Raw genomic sequence first — 27,497 nt, forward strand, 5'->3', positions numbered from 1 at the left:
TCCCCAACTCTGAGGATTGGTTTTTCCAGCAGGACAATGCGCCATGCCACACATTCAGGTCAATCAAGGTGCGGATGGAGGACCACCAGATCAAGACCCTGTCATGGCCAGCCCAATCTCCAGACCTGAACCCCATTGAAAACTTCTGGAATGTGATCAAGAGGAAGATGGATGGTCACAAGCCATCAAACAAAGCCGAGCTGCTTGAATTTTTGCGCCAGGAGTGGCATAAAGTCACGCAACATCAATGTGAAAGACTGGTGGAGAGCATGCCAAGACGCATGAAAGCTGTGATTGAAAATCAGGGTTATTCCACCAACTATTGATTTCTCTTCCTAAGTTAAAACATTAGTATTGTGTTGTTTAAAAATGAACATGAACTTATTTTCTTTGCATTATTCGAGGTCTGACAACACTGCATCTTTTTTGTTATTTTGACCAGTTGTCATTTTCTGCAAATAAATGCTCTAAATGACAATATTTTTATTTGGAATGTGGGAGAAATGTTGTCAGTAGTTTATAGAATAAAACAAAAATGTTATTTTTACCCAAACACATACCTATAAATAGAAAAACCAGGGAAACTGATAATTTTGCAGTGGTCTCTTAATTTTTTCCGCAGCTGTATATACAGTGGGGGAAAAAAGTATTTAGTCAGCCACCAATTGTGCAAGTTCTCCCACTTAAAAATATGAGAGAGGCCTGTAATTTTCATCATAGGTACACGTCAACTATGACAGACAAAATGAGAAAAAAAATTCAAGAAAATCACATTGTAGGATTTTTTATGAATTTATTTGCAAATTATGGTGGAAAATAAGTATTTGGTCAATAAGAAAAGTTTCTCAATACTTTGTTATATACCCTTTGTTGGCAATGACACAGGTCAAACGTTTTCTGTAAGTCTTCACAAGGTTTTCACACACTGTTGCTGGTATTTTGGCCCATTCCTCCATGCAGATCTCCTCTAGAGTTGTGATGTTTTGGGGCTGTCGCTGGGCAACACGGACTTTCAACTCCCTCCAAAGATTTTCTATGGGGTTGAGATCTGGAGACTGGCTAGGCCACTCCAGGACCTTGAAATGCTTCTTACGAAGCCACTCCTTCGTTGCCCGGGCAGTGTGTTTGGGATCATTGTCATGCTGAAAGACCCAGCCACGTTTAATCTTCAATGCCCTTGCTGATGGAAGGAGGTTTTCACTCAAAATCTCACGATACATGGCCCCATTCATTCTTTCCTTTACACGGATCAGTCGTCCTGGTCCCAGAAAAACTGCCCCAAAGCATGATGTTTCCACCCCCATGCTTCACAGTAGGTATGGTGTTCTTTGGATGCAACTCAGCATTCTTTGTCCTCCAAACACGACGAGTTGAGTTTTTACCAAAAAGTTATATTTTGGTTTCATCTGACCATATGACATTCTCCCAATCCTCTTCTGGATCATCCAAATGCACTCTAGCAAACTTCCGACGGGCCTGGACATGTACTGGCTTAAGCAGGGGGACACGTCTGGCACTGCAGGATTTGAGTCCCTGGCGGCGTAGTGTGTTACTGATGGTAGGCTTTGTTACTTTGGTCCCAGCTCTCTGCAGGTCATTCACTAGGTCCCCCCGTGTGGTTCTGGGATTTTTGCTCACTGTTCTTGTGATCATTTTGACCCCACGGGGTGAGATCTTGCGTGGAGCCCCAGATCGAGGGAGATTATCAGTGGTCTTGTATGTCTTCCATTTCCTAATAATTGCTCCCTCAGTTGATTTCTTCAAACCAAGCTGCTTACCTATTGCAGATTCAGTCTTCCCAGCCTGGTGCAGGTCTACAATTTTGTTTCTGGTGTCCTTTGACAGCTCTTTGGTCTTGGCCATAGTGGAGTTTGGAGTGTGACTGTTTGAGGTTGTGGACAGGTGTCTTTTATACTGATAACAAGTTCAAACAGGTGCCATTTAATACAGGTAACGAGTGGAGGACAGAGGAGCCTCTTAAAGAAGAAGTTACAGGTCTGTGAGAGCCAGAAATCTTGCTTGTTTGTAGGTGACCAAATACTTATTTTCCACCATAATTTGCAAATAAATTCATTAAAAATCCTACAATGTGATTTTCTGGATTTTATTTTCTCAATTTGTCTGTCATAGTTGACATGTACCTATGATGAAAATTACAGGCCTCTCATCTTTTTAAGTGGGAGAACTTGCACAATTGGTGGCTGACTAAATACTTTTTTCCCCCACTGTACGTACGTACGTACATACATACATACATACATACATACATACATACATACATATAGTTGAAGTCGTAAGTTTACATACACTTAGGTTGGAGTCATTAAAACTTGTTTTTCAACCACTCCACAGCTGTTTTGTTAACAAACTATAGTTTTGGCAAGTCAGTAAGGACATCTACTTTGTGCATGACACAAGTCATTTTTCCAACAATTGTTTACAGACAGATTATTTCACTTATAATTCACTGTATCACAATTCCAGTGGGTCAGGAGTTTACATACACTAAGTTGACTGTGCCTTTAAACAGCTTGGAAAATTCCAGAAAATTATGTCATGGCTTTAGAAGCTTCTGATAGGCTAATTCACATCATTTGAGTCAATTGGAGGTGTACCTTAGGATGTATTTCAAGGCCTACCTTCAAACTAAGTGCCTCTTTGCTTGACATCATGGGAAAATCAAAAGAAATCAGCCAATTGTAGACCTCCACAAGTCTGGTTCATCCTTGGGAGCAATTTCCAAAGCCTGAAGGTACCACGTTCATCTGTACAAACAATAGTACGCAAGTATAAACACCATGGGACCACGCAGCCGTCATACTGCTCAGGAATGAGACGCGTTCTGTCTCCTAGAGATTAACATACTTTGGTGCGAAAAGTGCAAATCAATCCCATAACAACAGCAAAGGACCTTGTGAAGATGCTGGAGGAAACAGGTACAAAAGTATCTATATCCACAGTAAAAAGAGTCCTATATCGACATAACCTGAAAGGCCGCTCAGCAATGAAGAAGCCACTGCTCCAAAACCGGCATAAAAAAAGCCAGACTACGGTTTGCAACTGCATATGGGGACAAAGATCGTACTTTTTGGAGAAATGTCCTCTGGTCTGATGAAACAAAAATATAACTGTTTGGCCATAATGACCATCGTTATGATTGGAGGAAAAAGGGGAAGGCTTGCACGCCGAAAAACACCATCCCAACCGTGAAGCACGGGAGTGGCAGCATCATGCTGTGGGGGTGCTTTTCTGCAGGAGGGACTCGTGAACTTCACAAAATAGATGGTATCATGTGGATATATTGAAGCAACATCTCAAGACATCAGTCAGGAAGTTAAAGGTTGGTCGCAAATGGGTCTTCCAAATGGACAATGACCCCAAGCATACTTACAAAGTTGTGGCAAAATGGCTTAAGGACAACAAAGTCAAGGTATTGAAGTGGCCATCACAAAGCCCTGACCTCAATCCTATAGAAAATGTGTGGGCAGAACTGAAAAAGCGTGTGCGAGCAAGGAGGCCTACAAACCTGACTCAGTTACACCAGTTCTGTCAGGAGGAATGGGCCAAAATTCACCCAACTTAATGTGGGAAGCTTGTGGAAGGCTACCTTAAACGTTTGACCCAAGTTAAACAATTTAAAGGAAATCTTACCAAATACTAATTGAGTGTATGTAAACTTCTGACCCACTGGGAATGTGATGAAAGAAATAAAAGCTGAAATAAATAATTCTCTCTGCTATTATTCTGACATTTCACATTCTTAAAATAAAGTGGTGATCCTAACTGACCTAAAACAGGGAATTTTTACTTGGATTAAATTTCAGGAATTGTAAAAAACTGAGTTTAAATGTATTTGGCTAAGGTGTATGTAAACTTCTGACTTCAACTGTGTGTGTGTGTGTGTGTGTGTGTATATATATATATATATCAAGCCAGTCATCACTATAAACTCAGTCTTTGTTCTATTTCAGTGCTCTGGAGGGGAAACCAGATTGCCCCTCCTCCCCGGAACGTCCGGGCACCGTCTCCATGGAACAAGCGCCACCCATGCCTATAACCAGCCAACGGGAAAAGAGAGCAGTCAGGCCTCCAAAGAAGAAGTTCCAAAAGGCGGGGCTCTACTCTGATGTGTACAAGACGGCAGAGTGAGGCCCATAATAGAGAAACACAGACACATGTCAAATCTGGATATACCCGTTTGCTTACCAAAGGTCAAACCAGGAATATGTAGGGCATATATGGACATCTCACACTTTTTTGTTGTTGTTGTTCCTGTTTCTCTTTCAGTCCTCGTAGTCAGCTTCTGCAGATGAAGAAAGAGAAACTGGAGTACACACCTGGGGAACACGACTACGGCCTTTTTCCTGCCCCTATCCATGTTGGTGAGTGTTCTTGCACGCAAGCACACACACACACACTCTCACACTTTGTCATGACATGTTACTTCATTTCTCTCCCCCACCCTCCCTTTCAGGAAAGTACCTAAGACAGAAGCAAATTGATTTCCAGTTGCCTTACGACATCTTGTGGCTGTGGAAACATGACCAGGTGATCACTGCTAAGTGTTTTTCCCCTCAGAGTCGACAAGCTATAATAGGGATTTGTCCAATCTATATACAGTGAGGGAAAAAAGTATTTGATCCCCTGCTGATTTTGTACGTTTGCCCACTGACAAATAAATTATCAGTCTATAATTTTAATGGTTGGTTTATTTGAACAGTGAGAGACAGAATAACAACAAAAAAATCCAGAAAAACGCATGTCAAAAATGTTATAAATTGATTTGCATTTTAATATCCCACTGGCTATAAGGTGAATGCACCAATTTGTAAGTCGCTCTGGATAAGAGCGTCTGCTAAATGACGTAAATGTAAATGTAAATGTAAATGTAATGAGGGAAATAAGTATTTGACCCCCTCTCAATCAGAAAAATGTCTGGCTCCCAGGTGTCTTTTATACAGGTAACGAGCTGAGATTAGGAGCACACTCTTAAAGAGAGTGCTCCTAATCTCAGTTTGTTACCTGTATAAAAGACACCTGTCCACAGAAGCAATCAATCAATCAAACTCTCCACCATGGCCAAGACCAAAGAGCTCTCCAAGGATGTCAGGGACAAGATTGTAGACCTACACAAGGTTGGAATGGGCTACAAGACCATAGCCAAGCAGCTTGGTGAGAAGGTGACAACAGTTGGTGCAAATGGAAGAAACACAAAATAACTGTCAATCTCCCTCGGCCTGGGGCTCCATGCAAGATCTCACCTCGTGGAGTTGCAATGATCATGAGAACAGTGAGGAATCAGCCCAGAACTTAACGGGAGGATCTTGTCAATGATCTCAAGGCAGCTGGGACCATAGTCACCAAGAAAACAATTGGTAACACACTAAGCCGTGAAGGACTGAAATCCTGCAGCGCCCGCAAGGTCCCCCTGCTCAAGAAAGCACATATACATGCCCGTCTGAAGTTTGCCAATGAACATCTGAATGATTCAGAGGAGAACTGGGTGAAAGTGTTGTGGTCAGATGAGACCAAAATGGAGCTCTTTGGCATCAACTCAACTCACCGTGTTTGGAGGAGGAGGAATGCTGCCTATGACCCCAAGAACACCATTCCCACCGTCAAACATGGAGGTGGAAACATTATGCTTTGGGGGTGTTTTTCTGCTAAGGGGACAGGACAACTTCACCACATCAAAGGGACGATGGACGGGGCCATGTACCGTCAAATCTTGGGTGAGAACCTCCTTCCCTCAGCCAGGGCATTGAAAATGGGTAGTGGATGGGTATTCCAGCATGACAATGACCCAAAACACACGGCCAAGGCAACAAAGGAGTGGCTCAAGAAGAAGCCAATGAAGGTCCTGGAGTGACCTAGCCAGTCTCCAGACCTTAATCCCATAGAAAATCTGTGGAGGGAGCTGAAGGTTAGAGTTGCCAAACGTCAGGCTTGAAACCTTAATGACTTGGAGAAGATCTGCAAAGAGGAGTGGGACAAAATCCCTCCTGAGATGTGTGCAAACCTGGTGGCCAACTACAAGAAGCATCTGACCTCTGTGATTGCCAACAAGGGTTTTGCCACCAAGTACTAATTCATGTTTTGCAGAGGGGTCAAATACTTATTTCCCTCATTAAAATGCAAATCAATTTATAACATTTTTGACATGAGTTTTTCTGGATTTTGTTGTTGTTATTCTGTCTCTCACTGTTCAAATAAACCTACCATTAAAATTATCGACTGATAATGTCTTTGTCAGTGGGCGAACGTACAAAATCAGCAGGGGATCAAATACTTTTTTCCCTCACTGTAAGGATTCGTCTCTTTTATGATATAAGGCCTGTCCAGTAGGTGCACTTGAACATCAAGCTGCCTCACGATACATAAACAGGAGATGGGCTCCTGGACTATGTGCAGTTCTAGCTCGGACAAGGCTACTTACTTATGATGTAATAGCTACTTACTTATGATGTAATAACCTACATTTCTTGATGGTTTTAGCTCTACGAGAAGCCCGATGTCCCCCTTTATAAAAAGATCAGATCAAGTGAGTACACAGTCTAAGATCCAGTCGCCTCAATTATACTGTAACCAAACACTATTTAATGCTGTGTCCCAAATGGCACCCTGTTCCCTATATAATGCACTACTTTAGACCAGAGCCCTATTGGACCCTGGTCAAAAGTTGTGCACTATATAGGAAATAGGGTGCCATTTGGGACGCAGCCATGGTCTGGTCAAGCTATTGTGTATATGTCCTTGCCTTGTGTAACTGTAGACGTCTATGTGGATGTGAAGCCTGTCTCGGGTTATGAAGCCACCACCTGTAACTGCAGGCCTTCCGGGGAAGCCATCGACAGAGGCTGCCTTGACGAATGCCTCAACAGGTATAAACACTGGTGTTGAAGACTAAAATAGACTGGCACACTGGTATATGCTCCCAGACGTGCTGTGTTTATCTACAAGGAAAACGCTTTCGACCCTGCTTGGGTCTTCAATTTACGTCAATGTTCAGATATCTGCCTTGGAATAGCATCTCAAGATGTGAATTAATTTAATATGAATAAATGATCTTGGTGTGTCCCACTTGGTTGCAATAAAAGTATTTTCTCCCATTCCCTCAGGATGAGCTTTGCCGAGTGCCTCCCCGGCACTTGTCCGTGCGGGGAGCAGTGTGACAACCAGCACATCCAGAGGCACGAGTGGGTGCAGTGCCTGGAGCGCTTCCGTGCCGAGGGCAAGGGCTGGGGCATCCGCACCAAGGAGCCCCTCCGCTCAGGCCAGTTCATCATCGAGTACCTGGGAGAGGTTGTCAGCGAGCACGAGTTCAGGTAAGATAGATTTGAATGCATGTATTGATATGTAGGTTATTCATACAACATTACATATATGCATCGAGGGGCAAAACATAAATCACATTTTCACTTAGGGCTCTATTTTAACAAACCTAACGCAATGGCGGTAGCGCTATAGGTTTGGGGGTGTGTCAAATGTTTTTGCTATTTTCACAACTGGAATTATGGGCTCAGTAGCTGGCGGGAAAGGGCTGGGTTTTGATGACTAAACAAGTTGTAGGTGTGTCGAGGCTTGACCCCCTCACTGGCCAATCAGAACGTGCTCCATGGCAAAAAAGTTCAGCATTTAGGGATAAAAACAATATATAAATAAACGCTAAGAATCATCAATGTGATGGCTCTTTGCAGTGATGTATGACAGCGTGTCCATAGACATTAACAATCTGTTGTTAACCTGGGCTGGCACAATTACTGTATAACCGTGTAACCGACGGTTATGGATGAAGACCATCATGAAAATAGAATAACTATCATAAACGTTTAAAAATAAAAATAATTATTTTTGGTGTGTGTGTGTGGAACAAACAGCTGACTGAAGACGGGACTGCCGGGCATTTGGGCATTTGTGCGGTTGAGTCCGTTTCTGCCGTAACATGGACTCTTAACAGCGTGATCAAACTTTTTTGCGCCTTGCTGAAACAAGCAAATAAGTATTCGGTTGCCTAGGCAACACCCCCACAATGCAACAGCAGCACACATAGAAATACAATGAATAGAACATGCGTGGAACCTCTAACCCTAGTAATTTGACTGGTAAACTCATGGGTATACTCACAATGGCTGCCTGGTATTGTGGTGCAATAATTTCCATGGTAATGTAGAATGTTCATTCAAATGATGTTAACTGATGTGGCTCATACAATGGAATGTATTTTTTGTTGAATCAACAAATCACAGCACATATTTTACTTCCTGCTTTGCTCCTATGGGTACACTTGCAATGGCTGCCAATCCACCCATTATGCCATCATTAACGAATGGGGACGTCCGTTCTATTCAGTCTATTTCTATGGCAGCACATCCAGTCAGGAGCAGAGGAGGGGAGAAAATGTGCGTAAACACCCCCGTTAGTTTTGTTGTTGCTATTCAAATGGTTATTACGGTGACCATGGTCATTTGGCTGGCCAATTACCGTCATCCAAAATTCCATGACTGTCTCAGCCCTATTGTTAACGCAGCGAATGGGCTGTTTGAGAGCACACACTTGGTACTTGCAGAGCAGTCATTCTCCATCTGCTACATATCAACTGCAATCATTTCTATAATCAGCACTGTGTGATTTTCTCACGCCGTCCATTATTGCACTTCTTCTGTGTGAAGAGCCTGTCTGTCTGTTTTCGGGGGCCTGCGCTGCTGCCAGCAACGGTTTGGGTCTCACGGTGCCTCGGTTTCAGATGGTTTAGCATTGCACCTGTACTGCCACTAGCTCAATTCCACCTTGCAAAGTTAGCATTTCACCACCACCTCATTTAACTTCTCAAAGTATTGCCATATAGGACTTCCCTGCTGTCACTTCCCTGTCTCACTCTCTGGCATTTTCCCAACCGTTAACGACGATGACGTGCGGAGTGCTTTATATCTGTGGCAAATAAAAAGAGTGAATAATTCTAATCAAAACAAAACAACTTGTTTTAAATAGTCTATGTCTAAATACAGTTACAGGCACCATCATTGCTCCCCTTGGGCATATAATATTAAGGTAGACTATGGAGGCTTTTACGCAAATCCAAAATAATAATGGAAGCTGGCTAAAATAATTAAAAAGGGGATGTCGGCTCACTGTTTTGCTCCTCCCAAACCTGATCTTTCAATAAAGCTTTGGTGATTCATATGCATTTCAAAGCAATCTCAGAAGCCAAACCCTTAATTGATAGGCTGGGCTTTCCATGGCACTGTGTGCACACGTAGGCCTAAATGTCTTTAAACGCATAACATTCACACTTCTATACAAAATAGGAGGCTCCTGTCAGTTGTATCCAATGTCTCCCCTATATGCATGTAGTGTTTAAAATATATATATATATATATATATATATATATATATATATATATATATATATATGTAGATGTATAGACCGCTCGACCCCCATTAACAGCCTCTCCCCCACTACATAAAAAAAAAATGCAGTTGATATGGTGGAGGACTGAATAGTTAGGAGGATATTGGCACCCCTCCCACCTCAACGCAAGCGAGCTGATCTTAGACAGGTAACGTGCGTTTGACACTTGCGCCTCCTTAGTGCCAATCGAAAAATGGAGCCCATAGTCTCCCATTGACATCAATTTATGACTAAGTGAAAATTCAACTTAAGTGGAAGTTACCAAGGATTCACGCCAAATGTATTATTCTTTCATGTTAAATCATTATTTTTTAAGGTGTGCCTTTTGAGTGGTTCTGTAGTGTTCATCTGTGTTCCTAAGCTCTGCATCGTATTCTCTTATCCATATATTCTAATGTCCCTCTCTCTCCCCCTCTGTGTGTGCTGTAGAAGTCGCATGATGGAGCAGTACTTCGCCCACAGCGGCCAATACTGTCTGAACCTGGACAGCGGCATGGTGATCGATAGCTACCGGATGGGCAACGAGGCCCGCTTCATCAACCACAGCTGTGAACCCAACTGTGAGATGCAGAAGTGGTGAGTTAGTAGGACTACTACTACTACTATGACTACAACAACAACATGCCATTTCGCAAACGCTTTAATCCAGACTGCCCAATCGATTGGTCGAAATTTTAAAACGTGTATTTTTCCATATTTAGACAGACCCTATGTTTGAATAAAATCAACTATATGTAGGCTGAGGTTGTCTGATGCTTTAAGCACTGCGATTTAAAAATGAAGACATAAATTATTCAGACAGTATGAAAAATGTATGCACTCACTAACTGTAAGTCGCTCTGGATAAGAGCGTCTGCTAAATGACTAAAATGTAAATGTAAATAAAGAAGGAGCCAGAGATCAATATAGCCTAACCAGAAGGAAAAAAAAACGTTTTCGTATAACAGTTTCATTTCATTTATAATAGTCTTCATATCTCAAAATGAATGTCATATGGTTAATACAAATTCTATCTAAATGAAAATGATACAAATCTAAAAGTAACTTCTATTGCCATTGCCAATATGTAAAAATAGCCTACATAAAGCCAACAGATAAAAACATTGCAGCCAGCAGGTAGGAAATATCCTGATTTTAAAATAAATATCCTATAAATCACATTGGCTACGCATGGCCTGTCTGCAAGGAACTTGAAACATTGTATCAACTATGAACTTGGTCAGCCACAAGCTCGTGCTAGCAAACTTGCAACGTATCAAAATATTCTGGGCCCTTAGTTTATCAGTCCAGTGAGCTCCGGACAGACAGACACAGCTGTAGGCTATTTGTGCAAGGGATAAGAAGTAATCAGGTAGACCTATTTTATGATGTTTCCATGCCATTTTTTTCCCTTTTTATGCTGAGTGGTTATCGAAAGGGAGAGAGCTGGAAAGATTTTTCAAAGAGGCTACGTTGAGGAACTATTGTCATTCTCAATGGATATAAAAACAGACTTTGTTTACTTGCTGTTTGAGGCGAAGAAAAAATTACTTTGAGAAGCTCCACAGTGATGGTGAGTTAAGACAATCAGAAATAGTATCAGATCCCCAAATGGGCACATTTATAGGCCTACATTTGCGCGCAGTCCAGGTAGCCTAGGCCTACTTCTGTGTGTGTCCTTACCCAAGATTGACAGTAGCTCTCCAAACAAAAGGCAATAAATAAATTGACAACTCATAAATGGAATGAAATAAAGCTACACTTTTTCCCCCACAAGTGTAGCCTAGGTTATGCGCTCTGCAAGCAACGTGTCCACTCTTACAATGACAATGGTAAGACTGTTGTAATAAAAAATAAATAAAAATATTCCACGACTGTTGTCATAATATATTGAATGCATTAACAGAAATTACCGTAACCAAACAAACATTGTAGATTATAAATTATGGTAATTCATGGTAAATGTACTACTGGTGTGCCACCCCCGCGGCCTCCGCAATGGTTTAGTCCACTCAGACAGGTGTGAATCAGACAGGTGTCTCGTTTGCCACTGCTCGACTAAAAAAAATATTGGTCGACCAACAGCCTATCAACTAAACAATCGACCAGTCGACTAAATGGGGTCAGCCCTACTGGACTGTGCCTGATTATTCAGCGCTAAACGGTTTAAGGCCCTTTCTCTGCGATAAACCAATCGACCAACCTCCAGACAATTCCAGGATTGCGTACCTCTCAGCCAGGATCAAGCACGGCAATTGTAGACCTGGTTAAGAAGGCTTCTGAATCATTGGCTCCTTCCCTAAGAATAATACATACTAGCGTTTGTTTGTCTGGTTGTTGTGTTGAATGAAAGAGCAAACTGGACATCAACATGTTAAACCCACCGTTTAAGTGAAAAGGAATTTCAGCAACTCTTGGAGGACAGTTGAAGTTAATAAAATAGCTTCTTTATTTTTAAAGACCCACCGTTTAACCCCAAAAGGGCCCGAACACAGACTGTAAAAACGGTTAACGACCTTTGAGAAAAGACAGTCACCTGTTTTCCTCCTTGCACTTCTTGAACGTCCAGTCCAGTGAGTAAACTAGGACACACTTATCTAACAACTGTCTCTGTAGTGCTGTGGGGTGGTGTGGACCGGGCCTCGAATAAGAGATTCTGCAGTGATAGAGAATTTCCAGTGTGAAGCCTGGCCAGTCCTCCATCTTGTCACAGAATAGCGATTATACGATGTTGTAGCTGGGGCCTTGGACACAGCCGTATTAGTGCCCCGAGACAATGTGCTGAAACTGATTTTTGTCCTCCCAGAAAGAATACATTAGACAGCAAAGGGAAAGTGTAGCCTATACGGTTGTACTGTGCAGGGAGATGAAGAAAGTGTGCTCCCCAAATGGCACCCTATTCCCTATATAGTGCACTACTTTTAACCAGAGCCCCATGCTCTGGCTGTGCCCTATGCTCAAGTTTTGGCCTGCCTGGGCAAATCTGAGTTCTCCCTCCTCACTCTTCTTCCCTCCTGTCTGTTGCTCCTGCAGGTCGGTGAATGGGGTGTACAGGATCGGCCTCTTTGCCCTCAAGGACATGAGCAGCGGCACGGAGCTCACCTACGACTACAACTTCCACTCCTTCAACACCGAAGAGCAGGTGGGTGTGGCGGCACATCAACCATCTTCCCCAATCCACTCCCAGTTACAGCCCCAATTTAGCCTGGTTCCAGATCTGTTTCTGCCAAGGCAAAAAAATCTCTCTTGGTCATTTTAGCATCCAAGAGCGCTCTCTCAATTTTCCCACACCGTTCCCTTTTCCTGTTTTTGGCACACACTTCACATTCCTTTACCTGTTACCTTGAACTTCTCTCCCCTTACGTCCTCCCTCCTACTGCTGCTTACTTCTCTCGCGCCCTCTCTCCTCCCCTCACTCTCTCTCTCCTCCCCTCACTCTCTCTCTCCTCCCCTCACTCTCTCTCCTCCCCTCACTCTCTCTCTCTCCTCCCCTCCCTCTCTCTCTCCTCCCCTCCCTCTCTCTCCTCGCCGCTCTCTCTCTCCTCCCCGCTCTCTCTCTCCTCCCCGCTCTCGCTCTCTTCCCCTCTCTCTCGCTCTCCTCCCCTCTCTCTCTCGCTCTCCTCCCCTCTCTCTCTCTCTCTCCACCCCTCTCTCTCTCCTCCCTGCTCTCTCTCTCTCTCTCTCTCTCTCTCTCTCTCTCTCCTCCCCGCTCCTCCCCCCCGCTCTCTCTCCTTCTCTCTCTACAGCAAGTGTGTAAGTGTGGCTCAGAGGGCTGCCGGGGCATCATCGGAGGGAAGAGCCAGCGAATCAACGGGATGCCTGGAAAGACGGGCGGGGCACGGCGGCTGGGTCGACTCAAGGAGAAACGCAAGTCCAAGCACCAGCTGAAAAAACGAGTGCGTGTAAGGGAGAGAGACTGGAGAAAATGTCAGAGAAAAAGTTATATCAGGTGTCTTGTTACTGCCGCTGCAATGGGTCTTGATATTTACCGTCGTCAGCCGTTTTTACACAGCATTTTTATGGAGCCTAAAGGCAAAGACATTGTATTCTGATCCTAAATCAGTCAAGTCTTTGCCATGTCTTTAGCTCTGTAACCTAGAGAGCGGTCTCTCCTACCCGGCTAAGTTTATTTTAAGGGGCAGTGTGTATGTAGAACGGAGTGGTTCCTTGCTCAAAGGAGCTTTTTGTGGGGCGGAAGGTTAGATTGAAAAAAAGACAATGGACTTGAATAGTGAGAGGGCTGGACTGAACAGCAGCATATGATCAGTACTCCTTTATCTCTAACTCTCCCCCTCTTCTCTTTTCCCAAGGAGGAGGATTCAAGTGACAGCAGCAAGTTTTATCCCCACCTTCTCATGAAACCCATGTCCAACAGAGAGAGGTACACACACAGCACATGTGCCAAACACATGTCCTTCACGCACACATACACACGCAAACACAACACAAACACTCACCACTCTCTCTCTCTCTGTGGCTCAGGAACTTTGTGCTGAAGCACCGTGTGTTCCTACTGAGGAACTGGGAGAAGATGAGGGAGAAGCAGGAGCTGCTGAAGAGGGAGGGCGAGAGGGAGGCCAGCGGTGGCCTGTCCATCTACACACGCTGGGGAGGAGTCATCCGCGATGACGGAAACATCAAGTCAGGTCAGTGTGTGTGTATGTGTGTGAGGAGTCAAAGGTGTGTGAGACCATACCCACATGTGCAGGAAAACAGAACTAGAATGAATAGAATAATCATTCTATACTGATCAAAAAGATGAACGCAACAGGTAAAGTGTTGGTCCCATGTTTCATGAGCTGAAATAAAAGATCCCCGAAATGTTCCATATGCACAAAAAGCTTATTTCTCCCAAATTTTGTGCAGAAATTAGTTTACATCCCTGTTAGTGAGCATTTCTCATTTTCCCAGATAATCATCCACCTGACAGGTGTGGCATATCAAGAAGCTGATTAAACAGCATGATCATTACACAGGTGCACCTTGTACTGGAGACAATAAAAGGCCACTCTAAAATGTGCAGTTTTGTCACACAACACAATGCCACAGATTGCAATTGGCATGCCGACTGCAGAAATGTCCACCAGAGCAGTTGCCAGAGAATTAAATGTTCATTTCTCTACCATAAGCCGCCTCCAACATCATTTTAGAGAATTTGGCAGTACTTCCAACCGGCCTCACAACCGGAGTCCTCGTGTAACCATGCCAGCCCAGGACCTCAACATTCGTTTTCTTCACCTGCGGGATCATCTGAGACAGCTGATGAAACTGAGGAGTATTTCTGTCTGTAATAAAGCCCTTTTTTGGGGAAAGACTAATTCTGATTCGCCCCTGCCCAGTCATGTGAAATCCATAGATTAGGGCCTAATGAATTTATATAAATTGTTTTTTTCCCTAAATGAACTGTAACTCAGTAAAATCGTTGAAATTGTTCCGTTTATATTTTTGTTAAGTATATTTCAATATGCAGGAATGTGGCAGGGGTACGTTTTCTCAAAAAGCTTTGTAGCACTAGGATAATCTTTCCTCCTTTGCCTACAATAGACTTATGATGATGTTAGTGCTGCGAAGCTTTTCAGGGAAACTCACCCCAGTTAAGTCCTGAATATAAATGCTGTTTTGTATGGGGTGTCACGTAGTGTTTGTGATGGCTTGTTAACTCAATCGCTCTGTGTGTGTCACATTGTCGTCGCAGACGTGTTCCTGACACAGTTCTCAGCACTGCAGACGTCCCGGTCGGTCCGCACGCGGAGGCTGGCGGCGGCCGAGGAGAACACGGAGGTCACCCGCACCGCCCGCCTGGCGCACATCTTCAAGGAGATCTGTGACATGATTACCAGCTATAAGGGTCAGTGACACACACACATACAGACATTTGCACTCGCGCACACAATGTGTCTATTTCTCTGTGCGTTGATTGGTGGGGAAAAACAGGTCTACTAGCCTACTGTAGGCAACACTACTTTTTTTTACGTCAACATTCATTCAGAACAATTAGCTTGTATCAGTAGTATCAAAAGAAAGGTGGGAAAGGAAAATCGAAGTTTCAGGGAAGAATGTACAGAGAGATATGCGTTCATCTTACCCAATGCCAAGCTAGTGTGTCTTATTTGCAATGAAAATGTCGCTGTTTGCATATAATTCAATCTCAGGCGTCATTATGAATCCAAGCATGGAACTTTCAAGTGTTCTTCCCACCCCAGACAGAGTCCCGACGCAGAAACATTGAAGCGTTAACTGCAAGCTACACACACAGCTTTTTGGGCTGACATATTCTGTCACTTATCTGGTTAAATCTGCATTTACAAGGAAGAGGGAAAACAGTTGTGGACATGGTGGAAAAACGTAAGGCCTTTACTAGGAAGCTTGAGTTGTTCGATTTGGACCTGTCATCTGGAAGGCTACTGCACTTCAGCACACTGAAGAAACGACAGGCAGAGGGACCAGGCCGCAGCATTATCACAGAGGTGATGGAAGATTTCATCAAGCAGCTGAGGGACAACTTCTCCACCAGATTTGAAGACTACAGCATGCCCAAGGATATCATTGCGTTTGTACGTGATCCTCTCACAGTCCGCCCAGGTGGAGAATTCTCCTCCCTTGCTAAGAAAACGATACCCTCGCTGGATGAGACGGCAATTCAAACTAAGCGGATTGAATTCCAGACTTCGAGCCAAATCAGGGATGCGCGTTTTGGGTGGCATACTCAGAGGAATACAGCACAAGAAAGAAACTTGCATTTTATGTGCTAACAATGTTTGGATCGACTTACACCTGCGAGTCCTCATTTTGCTCTATGAACGTAATATAGACTCACGACAGGAACCGGCTTTCATATAAGTCGATCGAGGACTGCCTGCGCATCAAAATCACATCCATCTCACCCGACATCCACAAGATAGTGTCCGAGGGGAAATGCAACTTTTCACATTAAGTATATTAAGTAACTTTGTGTCCTATATGACTGTATTTAGGAAATACTAACATTATTGTGAGTGCTTATCCAAGGATATTTAGTTCTCAAGCTGACAGTATCTTCTGTTTTGTTCTGTCTTTACAGGAGCAGGCTATCCCGATTCAGACACATACATCTACTTTTTTTCTTTAAATTATTGGTTTATGTAGGATGCTACTTTTTCCATTTGCAATTGTAATTAGGCCTTATAAAAAAAATCCCACTTCTTTTAGGCCATTTTATTATTGTGAAAGATGCTGTTAAGCCTCATAGCCTACCTTATTTTATATAGGCCTAGGCTCGGAAGAAATAGACTCCAATATTGTTGTTTATAAAGTCAAATTAAAATGAAGATTATTGTTGAAATGAATTACTCGACTGGTGTAGTTTTTCTCTATCTGTTGCTGTGCAACACTTGCATAACAAGTTAGCTATAAGTTGCGCTGCGGTTGCAGCTTTACGTTTCAGCAGCACCACAAAATGGTCCGCTATCCTGCATTCTCTCTCCTCATGAATTAAGTTAAAATGTAACTTTTGCATTATTTAGGTAGGGTAACTTCCTTCTTGGGACATTGCATTTGGGAGTTTTTGCATCTCGGGTCAGAGATGTTTTTTATAATAATAATATTTTTTTATGAAAATAATATTCAGAATTAATTTGGGGGCCAAATAATATTGCTGGCGGCCAGATTTGGCCCACAGGCCGTCTGTTGGGGAACCATGCTGTAAGGGATGGCAAAGCTCTGTGTTTGTGTGTGTGTGTGTGTGTGCGCGCAGCCTTCCCTATAAACACCAACCACCCCTCCAGCATACACATACACACTCACACTCTCTCTTGATCTCTCACTCACTCAAACTTGCACACATACTGAAATCCTTCCCATAAACTCCCTAGTCTCTAAACATCCCTGGTGCCTTCAGAGAGACTGCTGGACACCTGGTTTTAATTCAAGCAAATGGGAAAGACATGACAAAGTCAACACTTCTGTGTAACGCAACCCAATCTCAACAGGACTCAGTCCATGTGCGTGTACTGACCACTACAACTGGCTTACCTGTTTGGCTTTTGCCTCTACAAACATCTGCTGTTGTAAATCTGATTCAAGTGTGCAGAGAGTCATTTTTCCCTGAGTATATTTATGCACTATAACAGTAAAAGATACTCTGCTGAAGATAATAAAACGTCTCTCTTTCCATAGACTCAGCTGGTCAGACCCTTGCTGCTCCGCTGGTAAACCTACCTTCAAGAAAGCGGTAAGTGTTAGCTTGTTTGTTTGTGTGTGCTTGCTAGCTCTTTCACCCATGTTTACTGTATGTAGGTGTGTTGTGCAACGCTTTGTGTCTTATCCAACACCCTCAGTGTTCTTATCACTTCCTGCGACCATTACGATCATGTTTGGATTCATGAGACAAGCGGCCCAGTTTTGACTCTCACCCCATGACTCATTGTGTGTGTGTGATCCCAGGAACACGCAGTACTATGAGAAGGTGTCGGACCCGCTGGACCTGAGCACCATTGAGAAGCAAATCACCACAGGGCACTACAAGACCGTGGAGGCGTTTGACACCGACATGCTCAAAGTGTTCCGCAACGCAGAGGTGGGTCTCCCTCAACCCTCCTCCTTATGGGATATACACAGCCACTGATCCTTTACACACATACCTACACACCTATACACAGAGGACTCTTTGATTTACATTTGAATTGTGTGGAGGCTGTGTGAGTGCCACTCAAATCCTCTGAAGGGTACTCAACGCTATAGACAGGTGGGTTGTTTAGCAACAAAACCCAATGTGTGCGCAACTGTGCAGCAAAACAGGCAGGGTTGGCTTAGAATCAAAGGATTGTTGACAACATGTACATTACATTACATTTTACATTACATTTTAGTCATTTAGCAGACGCTCTTATCCAGAGCGACTTACAGGAGCAATTAGGGTTATATGTAAACTATATTTCCTCTCCAAATCATTATTGAAAACATAAATACATTTGCACAATGAGCACTTGTTGTCTCCCAAATACACCATTACAGTTGTTGGTTAGCTTGCTAGCAAATTTTAGCCATGTGACGAGTGAAAACACCTCAAAAGAAGGCATGGTATCAATAACAACATTCAACAAGCTGAAAGAGCCAAGATTCCCCACATGGCAGCTTCTTACCATTGTTGCTAGCTATCTGACCGTCCAGAATCATAAGACTTCGGCCCCAATGACCCGCGCGCATCGTTGTCAGCTAACCCGTCTATGGTAGCGGAAGTTTGGAAGTGGACTTTGAAAGTCATTTACCCCGCTGTCAGAGACCCTCAGCGTTTGCAATGAACCCCAGGAAAATGTATCATTGTGCAGGGGCTTAGAATTCTCAGTGGGTTTCTGGAAGCCTGGTCAAACTTGTTTAGGTTGCTGTGTCATTTTCATGGGAGCTGGTCTTTTACTCCACTTTAGAACATACAAACTGTATTTCCCACATTCTTAACGTCGTTGCCCTTTGCTCCCTCCATCCTAGCAGAAATACTACGGGCGGAAGTCGTCAGTGGGGAGGGACGTGTGCCGGCTGAGGAAGGCCTACTACGGTGCTCGCCACGAGGCCGCCGTCCAGATCGACGAAATCGTCGGAGAAACAGCCAGCGAAGCGGACAGTTCGGATTCGCTGGAGCGAGACCACGCCCATCATCACCACCACCACGGAGGAGGCTGGCCGGGCTCCCACGACAAGGACGATGACATCATCCGCTGCATCTGCGGCATGTACAAGGACGAGGGCCTGATGATCCAGTGTGAGAAGTGCATGGTGAGAGAGCGTCCGGAGAAAAGACTGGCATGTCCCAAATGGCTACCTATTCCCTACATAGTGCACTACTTTTGGCCAGAGCCCTATGGGACAAGAGGCCCAGTTTCTTAGAGCCCTGTGGGCCAAAAGTAGTGCACTTTATACGGAATAGGGTGCCATTTGGGACACAGCCTAACACTGCAGGCTCCGAGTTGGGATATGAATGTTAGCCTGGAATCCAAACTGAATATGGATAAAACTGAATATCAGTTCCTTACTGAATCCATGAGGCGATATTCAGTTTGGATTTCAGGCTAGTTTAATGTAGTGGTACCTGCCTGATGATTCTGAGTGGATGGTGAGTGTTTGTTCCTTTCAGTGGAAGCAATGTTTTGAGAGCACGAGTTGATTGTGTGAGAGATTGCTAAGTGTGGTAGTCTAATATATTGTTAGTGTTAGTTTTGGCTGTGAACAGTGATGCGTCTGTCTCTCAGGTGTGGCAGCACTTTGACTGCATGCGGCTGGAGGCGGAGGTGGAACACTACCTGTGTGAGCAGTGCGACCCCCGACCTGTGGACAGGGTGAGTCCCCCTTAACCAGTTCCCATGCTTTTAAAATAACGGTTCTGTTCCGGAACAGTATAAATCACTTTTGTTCCCGGTTTTGATTCTGTCCCTCAAAAAAAAAAAATCAGGTTTTCTGTTCTGTTCCCTGAACCGGTTCCAATCCCTGGTTTCTATAGACCATGGGGTGCGATCAAGGTTGGGTTAATAATGTTATTTTACGTTACGGGCATTTTCCAGTCCAACAAAAAAACGCAACAAAGCACCTATGCTAAGCTCTATGTCACTCAGAAACGTATTCCAGTGTTTGCCTGCCAACTAAAAATCTTTGCTAGTGTGTGCATGTGTAGGCTACCAGCCCCTCTCCCGCCAAAGCATAGGCTACTGTAGCCTACTGACGTTACAAGCGTGATTCTGAAATTAGGGAGAGACATTTTTTATTAGAGAAGGGATTTACTTTTTCAATGCTAGTTAAGGATACTATAGCTATCACATTTTACATATTTATTAACTACTAAAAGTTTTTTTATTTCTGGTGCCGCTCTGCACACACACACGCATGTTAGCTAGCTAGCTCTGGTCCAACATTAAGCCAACTCTCGGAAGTCCAAAGACATTCAAGTTCCTTCATAAAAGCCACTCCTGCATAGCTTTATGTCGCTCTGGATAAGAGCGTCTGCTAAATGACTAAAATGTAAACGTAAATGTATAATTCTGAGGGGCCTAATTCAGGGAATGCATGTCATAACAAGATGCCCAGCGCTTCAAGCTAAGCCTCTTCCTCCACCCCCTCTTGCTCCCCACCATTGTCTGTCCAATGCATGTAAACAACTATAGCTTGCCCGTTCCATAGCAAGCTGCTCTATCCGCACTGATTGGTGAAGTAATTTAATGTTGAGTTAAATGTTTAAAAAATAATAATTTCTGAGGTTTAAAAAGTAACAGAAATGAATGATATGAACCGTTACTTTATTTTTGGGTTCAAACTGGTTCTAACTTTATTTTGCTGGTCAGAACAGTGGAATGGAACGAAAAAAATAATGGTTCTCTTCAGAACGAAAATAATTTCGCTTCCAACCCCTAATGGAAACCCACTGAACGGTCACAGGTGGGTTGTCAGACCATGGGTGTTTCTCAATATGCATACTACCATGCTCCACACATGTTCCGACTGCATTTCTCCGTGGACGTTCTCTTGAGTACTTTCTTGTGAGGACAAGTGTGGATAAAATATTACATTTGAGAAGCACTCGCACTCCCCCTACTGTATTACATCACGCTGCACCTCCCCATTCACTGAATGTAATAACCTAGCTAGCCAGCTAGTTTAACAGGCAAAAACTACCTAAAGATAATGTTATGCAAGATAGATGACTAGTTGTCAATTCTTCGTGGGTAACTAGTTACCAATTCTTTGTGGCTAGCTAGCTAGCCAGTTCGCCCTATTGACTTACTATGGGCTTGCGATCTACGCACACTAAAGTGGGTATTGTAGGCAGGTTTATTTTCTCTCGCTTGAGCTCATTAATTTCAATAAACTTTTGCGCCGCATACTTTGATTTGGAAGTCATGCTCCGACCCTTCCGTGCTTCAATTTGCATGCTCATAGCACGATAGTATGCATATTGCGAAACAGCCCATGAAAGATGTGTTCAGTCAGTGAAGAAAACAAAGGTGATATGCACTTCCCAAACCTAAGATAATCAAATCACAGTTTTTTAAAAGTGCATTTAACAGTCACAACACACTTTACAGAAAGTGTAAATAAAGTGGCAATATGCAGTTGAAACAATAACAAACCGTCACCCTGCCACTGATTTGGAAAATAGCGGAGGGATGGGGCTGGAGAACCACTCTCAAATGTATACACAGAGCTATGGATTCAAGGACTGACCGTCCATGATGTCTCACAGTGAAATTCTCTGTAGGGAGACATGTCTCACAGTGAAATGTTTTGTAGGGGAAATGTCTCACAGTGAAATGCTCTGTAAGGTGAAATGCTATGTAGGGAGAAATGTCTCACAGTGAAATCCTCTGTAGTATGAAAAATGTATGCACTCACTAACTGTAAGTCGTTCTGGAAAAGAGTGTCTGCTAAATGACTAAAATGTAAATAACAAATGTATACACAGAGCTATGGATTCAAGGACTGACCATCCATGATATCAAATGTATAGTTTTAACCATGTTTTGAGTCTACAAAGTATTTGTTTACAGTTACATTGTTTACCAACAATGGAGTAAGACACGCTTATATTTTGGGTTCTGCTAGGGAACGACAGTTGAACCAAGCTCATAAGGAATTTTATAAGTTATATTCTTCAAGAATCAATGGATATATAATCAGTCATTTACAAGTCCAAAAATGGATGTACCAATCGCAGATTATTCCTTGTAAATGTATCAGGGAATAGGGTGCCATTTGGGACATAGCCATTGTTGTTTCAGGCACTCCACTCATTACAGGTGGTTATTTCAAATGAGTGCTTTGTCTTTTGTTTAATCTTCCTATTTAATCTGATGTAATATCCTGTCCCGTTGGTGCTCCAGGAGGTGCCAATGCTGCCCCAGCCCAGCTACGCCCAGTCTGGCTCAATCTACTACATCTGTCTGCTGCGAGACGAACTGCTGCTGCACCAAGGTATGGATGGGGACTATAACCATGGCTGTGTGTGAAATGGCACCCTATTCCCTATATAGTGCACTACTTTTAAACAGAAGTATAGGGCTCTGGTCAAAAGTAGTGCAGTAAATAGGGGATAGGGTGCTATTTTGGACACAACCCCATGTATGAGGCCACTTCAATGTTGTAGTGAGTTTGTGTGTCAGTTGCACAAGTTGCCACATTGAATAATTGTTGAATAGCAACTTGGGGTGTGATAAATGTGCTTTATACCGGCCTCCCGAGTGGCGCAGCGGTCTAAGGCACTGCATCGCAGTGTGGCGGCGTCACTACAGCCTGGGGTTCAATCCCAGGCTGTGTCACAACCGGCTGTGACCGAGAGTCCAATAGGGCGGCACACAATTGGCCCAGCGTCGTCCGGGTTAGGGGAGGGTTTGGCCGGGGGGGCTTTACTTGGCTCATCGTGCTCTAGCGACTCCTTGTGACGGGCCGGGAACCTGCAGGCTGACTTCGGTCATAAGTTGAAAGATGTTTCCTCCGACACATTGGTGCAGCTGGCTTCCGGGTTAAGCGAGCGGGTGTTAATAAGTGCGGCTTGGCTGGTCATGTTTCGGAGGACGCATGACTTGACCTTTGCCTTTCCCGAGCCCGTTGGGGAGTTGCAGCGATGAGACAAGATCGTAATCACGAAATTGGGTAAAAAAATAAAAAGAATGTAATAAAACAAGTGCTTTATAGATAAAAATCAGGGTAATGTTATGTAACCTGTCTATCCAGGTGACTGTGTGTACCTGATGAGGGACAGCAGACGCAACCCAGAGGGCCAGCCGGTCAGGCAGTCCTACCGTCTCCTGTCCCACGTTAACAGGGACAAGCTGGACATCTTCCGCATCGAGAAACTCTGGAAGAGTGAAAAGTAAGGGAGGGGGGAAAGGGAACGCCACATTGAGCCAGCGCTGAGCAACATCAGCGATTTCATTGCTGTATTTTTGCCTCTGACTCTCTCGTCTCCTTGTGTGGGTGCCCTGTAGGGGTGAGAGGTTTGCCTTTGGCCATCATTACTTCAGGCCCCACGAGACGCACCACTCGCCCTCACGCCGCTTCTACCACAACGAGCTGTTCCGCGTGCCACTCTACGAGATCATCCCTCTGGAGGCCGTGGTCGGGACCTGCTGTGTCCTCGACCTCTACACCTACTGCAAAGGTGAGACTCACGCACACACACACACTTTGTAAGGGAGATTAACACAAACACACTGAGCTAACACGCATAATGACCTAACCTGGCATTTGTTTTCATTCAGGACGGCCGAAGGGAGTGAAGGAGCAGGACGTGTACATCTGCGACTACCGCCTGGACAAGTCGGCGCACCTCTTCTACAAGATCCACCGCAACCGCTTCCCCGTGTGCACTAAGCCCTATGCCTTCAACCACTTCCCAAAGAGGCTGGCCCCTAAGAGAGACTTCTCGGTAAGAGGGTCCAAGAGGAGGAGCGGGGTGGGGCTTATTTGTATTGAAGTGTCCGCATGTAGGTTTAGTGAAAGCTAGTTTGATGAGGTAGTATTGATGTAAGGTTCAGTTATGGGCTTGAATTGAGTGGAATCAGAGAAGTGTATCAGTTGTTTTAACAAAGAAGATGATTGGGCATCAGTGACGACTGATATGTGCCTACCATTCTTTTAGTTATCCTAAGAGAGAAGATTGGGGTCCAGCTTGATACACAGTTAATAAAACACATTTTTAATCATCCCTGAATGAGCAACTTGTGAGTAAGTCAAATGAAAGAGTCTTTGTTCCTTCCCAACCTCGCCACAGCCGCACTACGTTCCTGACAACTACAAGAGGAACGGGGGACGTTCGGCCTGGAAGAGCGAGCGGCCCAAAGGAGTTGGAGGAGCCTGTGAGGACGACTCCTCCCCATGCGACCAGGGTGACGACTTCCGTCCGGAGAGTGAAAACGGAAGAGTGGTGGAGGGGGACATGGACGCTGCCCATGAAGAACCCACACTCCCTACCACTGCCCAGCCCCCGCGACCGGATGGGCCAGGGGAGGGAGAAGAGGAGGATGGGGAGCTGGAGGAAGGTACGGCAGAGAGAGGAGTTGACATGCTGGAGCTCCTCCCCTCCTCCATGTCTTCCTCACCCCTCCATCACTCCGGACTGGGCAGGAGGGAGGCGCAAAGGGATCGGCTAAACAAGATTCTGCTGGATCTGCTACACAGAACACCCAATAAGAACGGTGAGCAGGCAATGAGGAAACGGGTATAGCGACAGAGGGGTGGTTTGATGAAGAATGGAAACTGTTGAATTGATGAAGGGGAAATATCGGACAGTTAACTTAATGTGTCATTGGTGTTTGGTAACTTCTCTCTCTTCTTCCAACAGCCATAGATGTCACTTATCTTCTAGAGGAGGGGTCAGGGCGGCGATTACGTAGGCGGACACTTGGATTCGGAGACTTTGTGGGTAGAAAATGATGTTGCCGCTTACCTGGCAAGCACATTCCCCTTTCATTTACTTGGGAGAGGTGGGGGGAAATGGAAAGGAAGGGAAGACGCATTTACTAAGAGAAAGTGACCACAAAGGAAAAAGGTTGGTCCCCTTCCCGGGCCCCCCTTCAGGTGGTGTCCCCTCTTCCCCAACCTTTCATCTCAAGTGATGAAACAACACAACAAATAAATGGTTTGAAGCAGTGCACTCAGCAGTCGTGATCATTGATAATGGTTTTGTAGGGGACACAAGGACTTCTCAGGAGGGTGGACCCAGACTTATTGAAGTACGATGCAAATGCATATATATATTTTTTTCTACATAGGAAAATGTACCCCATGCACTTAAAAATGCGCATTGAACAAATATTCATCAAAGACAGCCCTGGTTACTTGGGACGGAGAGACAATTACATAGGTGTAACATTATCCATACATATATACATACATACATACATGGCTCATCAGTGAACCTTGAGTCAGTTATTTTTGGTGAGCAAAAGAAAGGAACAACGTGGTACTGAACATGGCTGTGGCATACAGCCATAGACTCAAATTGACTTTGTTTTTTAAACAACATCAAATGGGAATGAGAACGCATATACTGCGGGAGATGAATTAGGACAGAAGCGGCAGGAACGAGGTTGGTCATCTGCACTTTGGTACCATGGATATTGTTGGCGCTCTGTAATGTATCAACAAGACACACTAACACTCACACAGTATTGGATGATGCAGTCTGAAAAGCAAGTTAATAAGTATATTATCATATATATATATATATATATATATATATATATATATATATATATAGTAGTAATTCATTTAGGAACAGAGACGGAAGGACGGGATTGTGTTTGTAAAGAATGGCTGGTGGTCTTTGGGAAGACGGAGTGTGCGCTTTTGGTCAGTCAAGTGTCTTGTTGGGTTTGTGAGGCAGTCCGCTTCGCCCCTCTTTCTGAAGTACCTGATTCACCAGCTTAACTAAGTCAGGCGGCGGAACACTGGTTCTTACTGTAACGCCTTAGAACGCCGTGATCCCTGACTGCCTTGCGTGAGTGTGTGCGTATGTGTAGGCACATTTGTGTGTCAGTAATCTGCCAGAATTCTTGAAGAAAAAAAGAAATTAAGGGCTTGATGGCAATTAACATTTTATGGGATATTATGGAAACAAAATGTATCGTGATGGTCATATTTTCATATTCTGTGAGGGGTATCTGTTGGGGGGGAGGGAATTCTAGCTATACATTTTTTCTTCAAACGTGTTCTGGTTGCCATGGAGAATGTTTTTAAATAATTTGTGAGATTTGATGAGATTTCTTTTTTCCAAATGCTTCTGTTTAAAATGGGACTTTGACTGAGAAGTCCTATCAAGATGGACTGACAGAACGAGAGAGTAAAGAAACTGACAGAAAGAGGGCAGAGTTGTACAGTGCCAAGTTATGTATATACAGACTGGGTTATGTGAGAAGTGTCTCCAAAGCAATATCTTGATAATGGATTTTGTGTATTATTGTATTGTACAGAACTCAGCCCCATATGTATTATTATAATGATTATTTCTGACATTTGTATTACTATAATTGAGACACTTAAGCTTGAAGGAGAAGGAGGAGGTGTTTTTGTCCAGTAAAATGTACCAACTGTCCTAAATGAATGACATAAGAACTTAAAGTGAATTTTTGTTCCCTAAAAATGAAATTAATCTATGTACTGCATGAGCGAGAAGAATGTCAAACGAACTTCGTAGAAGGCATTGGGACATAACAGTGACTCTGAAATGACGTCTGTCGTTGTAATAATTAATATCAATACTTTTACGTTTGAGGAGAAAATATGCTCCTTGTTTTTGCTGCAAAGTGTTGAACACTAAAAAAACTAACCAACATAAAAGTTGTATGATATTATAAAAGATGACAGAGAAACAAAAGTATAACTGTCAGCTCAATATGTTCTTCCTTTTTGGTTCTGTTTTTGTGATAGCGTTCATAAATATGATGCTTGTGCTTGTAGGCTATTTGTGTGTTTTGTGTGATTTGTTTAGTTATTTTTAGACAATCACAAAATAAGATGCAAGCATTGTAAATGGACAGACTGGCAGACATTTTGTGATGTGTACAGTTTGTCAACTTCTTCCACTCTCGTTAAAAGTTTGTAATTATGAGTCATGACAATGCTGTTGGTTTTTACTTTTTGTTTTATATTCTTAGTTTTTTTGTTTTGTTTTTTAAATAAAAAGCACTACATTATTGTGACTGTTTATTTTACCTTGACTTTTTGATAGTGTTTAAAGGAATAGTTAAATTGTGTTCTGGATTTCCTTAATATAATTCAGTTGAACTTATAAGCAGGGGTGTAGAAAAGCAGTATGAGGGTCTGCTCCCAGGTTTAGATGATAGGTGGCTGCTGGTGCATAAGATAATTTCATTAAGGAGTTCAGCAGGTACTCGCACATAAACCATAAAAAGGAGAAACCAAGGAGGTCTGGATGAAAAAACTCAATTAAAATCCATACTCAAAAGACTACAAAGTCCCAGTGCAAAGTTAGTCACGCGCTCGCTCCTTGGAGCATAGGACCTCAACAAATAGATCTCCATGCCATCCTATTCTGGGCCAGGTCCCAGGCTGATGTGGTGATGAGTCCCAGGTTGTGCAGGTCGTCCTCCAACTGATTAGATCACCTGGGGCCTCATTTATAAACGTTGTG

General features: G+C 43.7%; 1 protein-coding gene across 6 annotated transcripts in view; it reads left to right on the forward strand.

The window, feature by feature from the left end:
- The window catches only part of LOC311110875 (histone-lysine N-methyltransferase ASH1L-like), a 52,503-nt gene extending 25,453 nt beyond the window's left edge, over positions 1-27,050 (forward strand). For 2 of the 6 annotated variants that reach the window (XM_084153481.1, XM_084153482.1), the window contains exons 6-27: positions 3,972-4,145; positions 4,288-4,382; positions 4,475-4,548; positions 6,496-6,541; positions 6,773-6,881; positions 7,119-7,325; positions 9,839-9,985; positions 12,422-12,530; positions 13,135-13,290; positions 13,699-13,769; positions 13,871-14,034; positions 15,084-15,236; positions 17,543-17,597; positions 17,810-17,942; positions 18,851-19,135; positions 19,609-19,695; positions 22,228-22,318; positions 23,078-23,216; positions 23,332-23,504; positions 23,605-23,771; positions 24,117-24,540; positions 24,687-27,050. In XM_084153481.1, coding sequence (XP_084009607.1) covers positions 3,972-4,145; positions 4,288-4,382; positions 4,475-4,548; positions 6,496-6,541; positions 6,773-6,881; positions 7,119-7,325; positions 9,839-9,985; positions 12,422-12,530; positions 13,135-13,290; positions 13,699-13,769; positions 13,871-14,034; positions 15,084-15,236; positions 17,543-17,597; positions 17,810-17,942; positions 18,851-19,135; positions 19,609-19,695; positions 22,228-22,318; positions 23,078-23,216; positions 23,332-23,504; positions 23,605-23,771; positions 24,117-24,540; positions 24,687-24,778 — 3,151 coding nt within the window. In that variant the 3' untranslated portion in view covers positions 24,779-27,050. Of the gene's footprint in view, positions 1-3,971; positions 4,146-4,287; positions 4,383-4,474; positions 4,549-6,495; positions 6,542-6,772; positions 6,882-7,118; positions 7,326-9,838; positions 9,986-12,421; positions 12,531-13,134; positions 13,291-13,698; positions 13,770-13,870; positions 14,035-15,083; positions 15,237-16,448; positions 16,712-17,542; positions 17,598-17,809; positions 17,943-18,850; positions 19,136-19,608; positions 19,696-22,227; positions 22,319-23,077; positions 23,217-23,331; positions 23,505-23,604; positions 23,772-24,116; positions 24,541-24,686 lie in introns of those variants that run through there. The other 4 variants (XM_084153483.1, XM_084153484.1, XM_084153485.1 and 1 more) reach the window with 4 other exon arrangements.
- Positions 27,051-27,497: the final 447 nt, after the last annotated feature.

The sequence above is a fragment of the Coregonus lavaretus genome, assembly GCF_964263955.1.
Source record: "Coregonus lavaretus genome assembly, chromosome: 3".
NCBI classification, from domain to species: Eukaryota; Metazoa; Chordata; class Actinopteri; order Salmoniformes; family Salmonidae; genus Coregonus; species Coregonus lavaretus.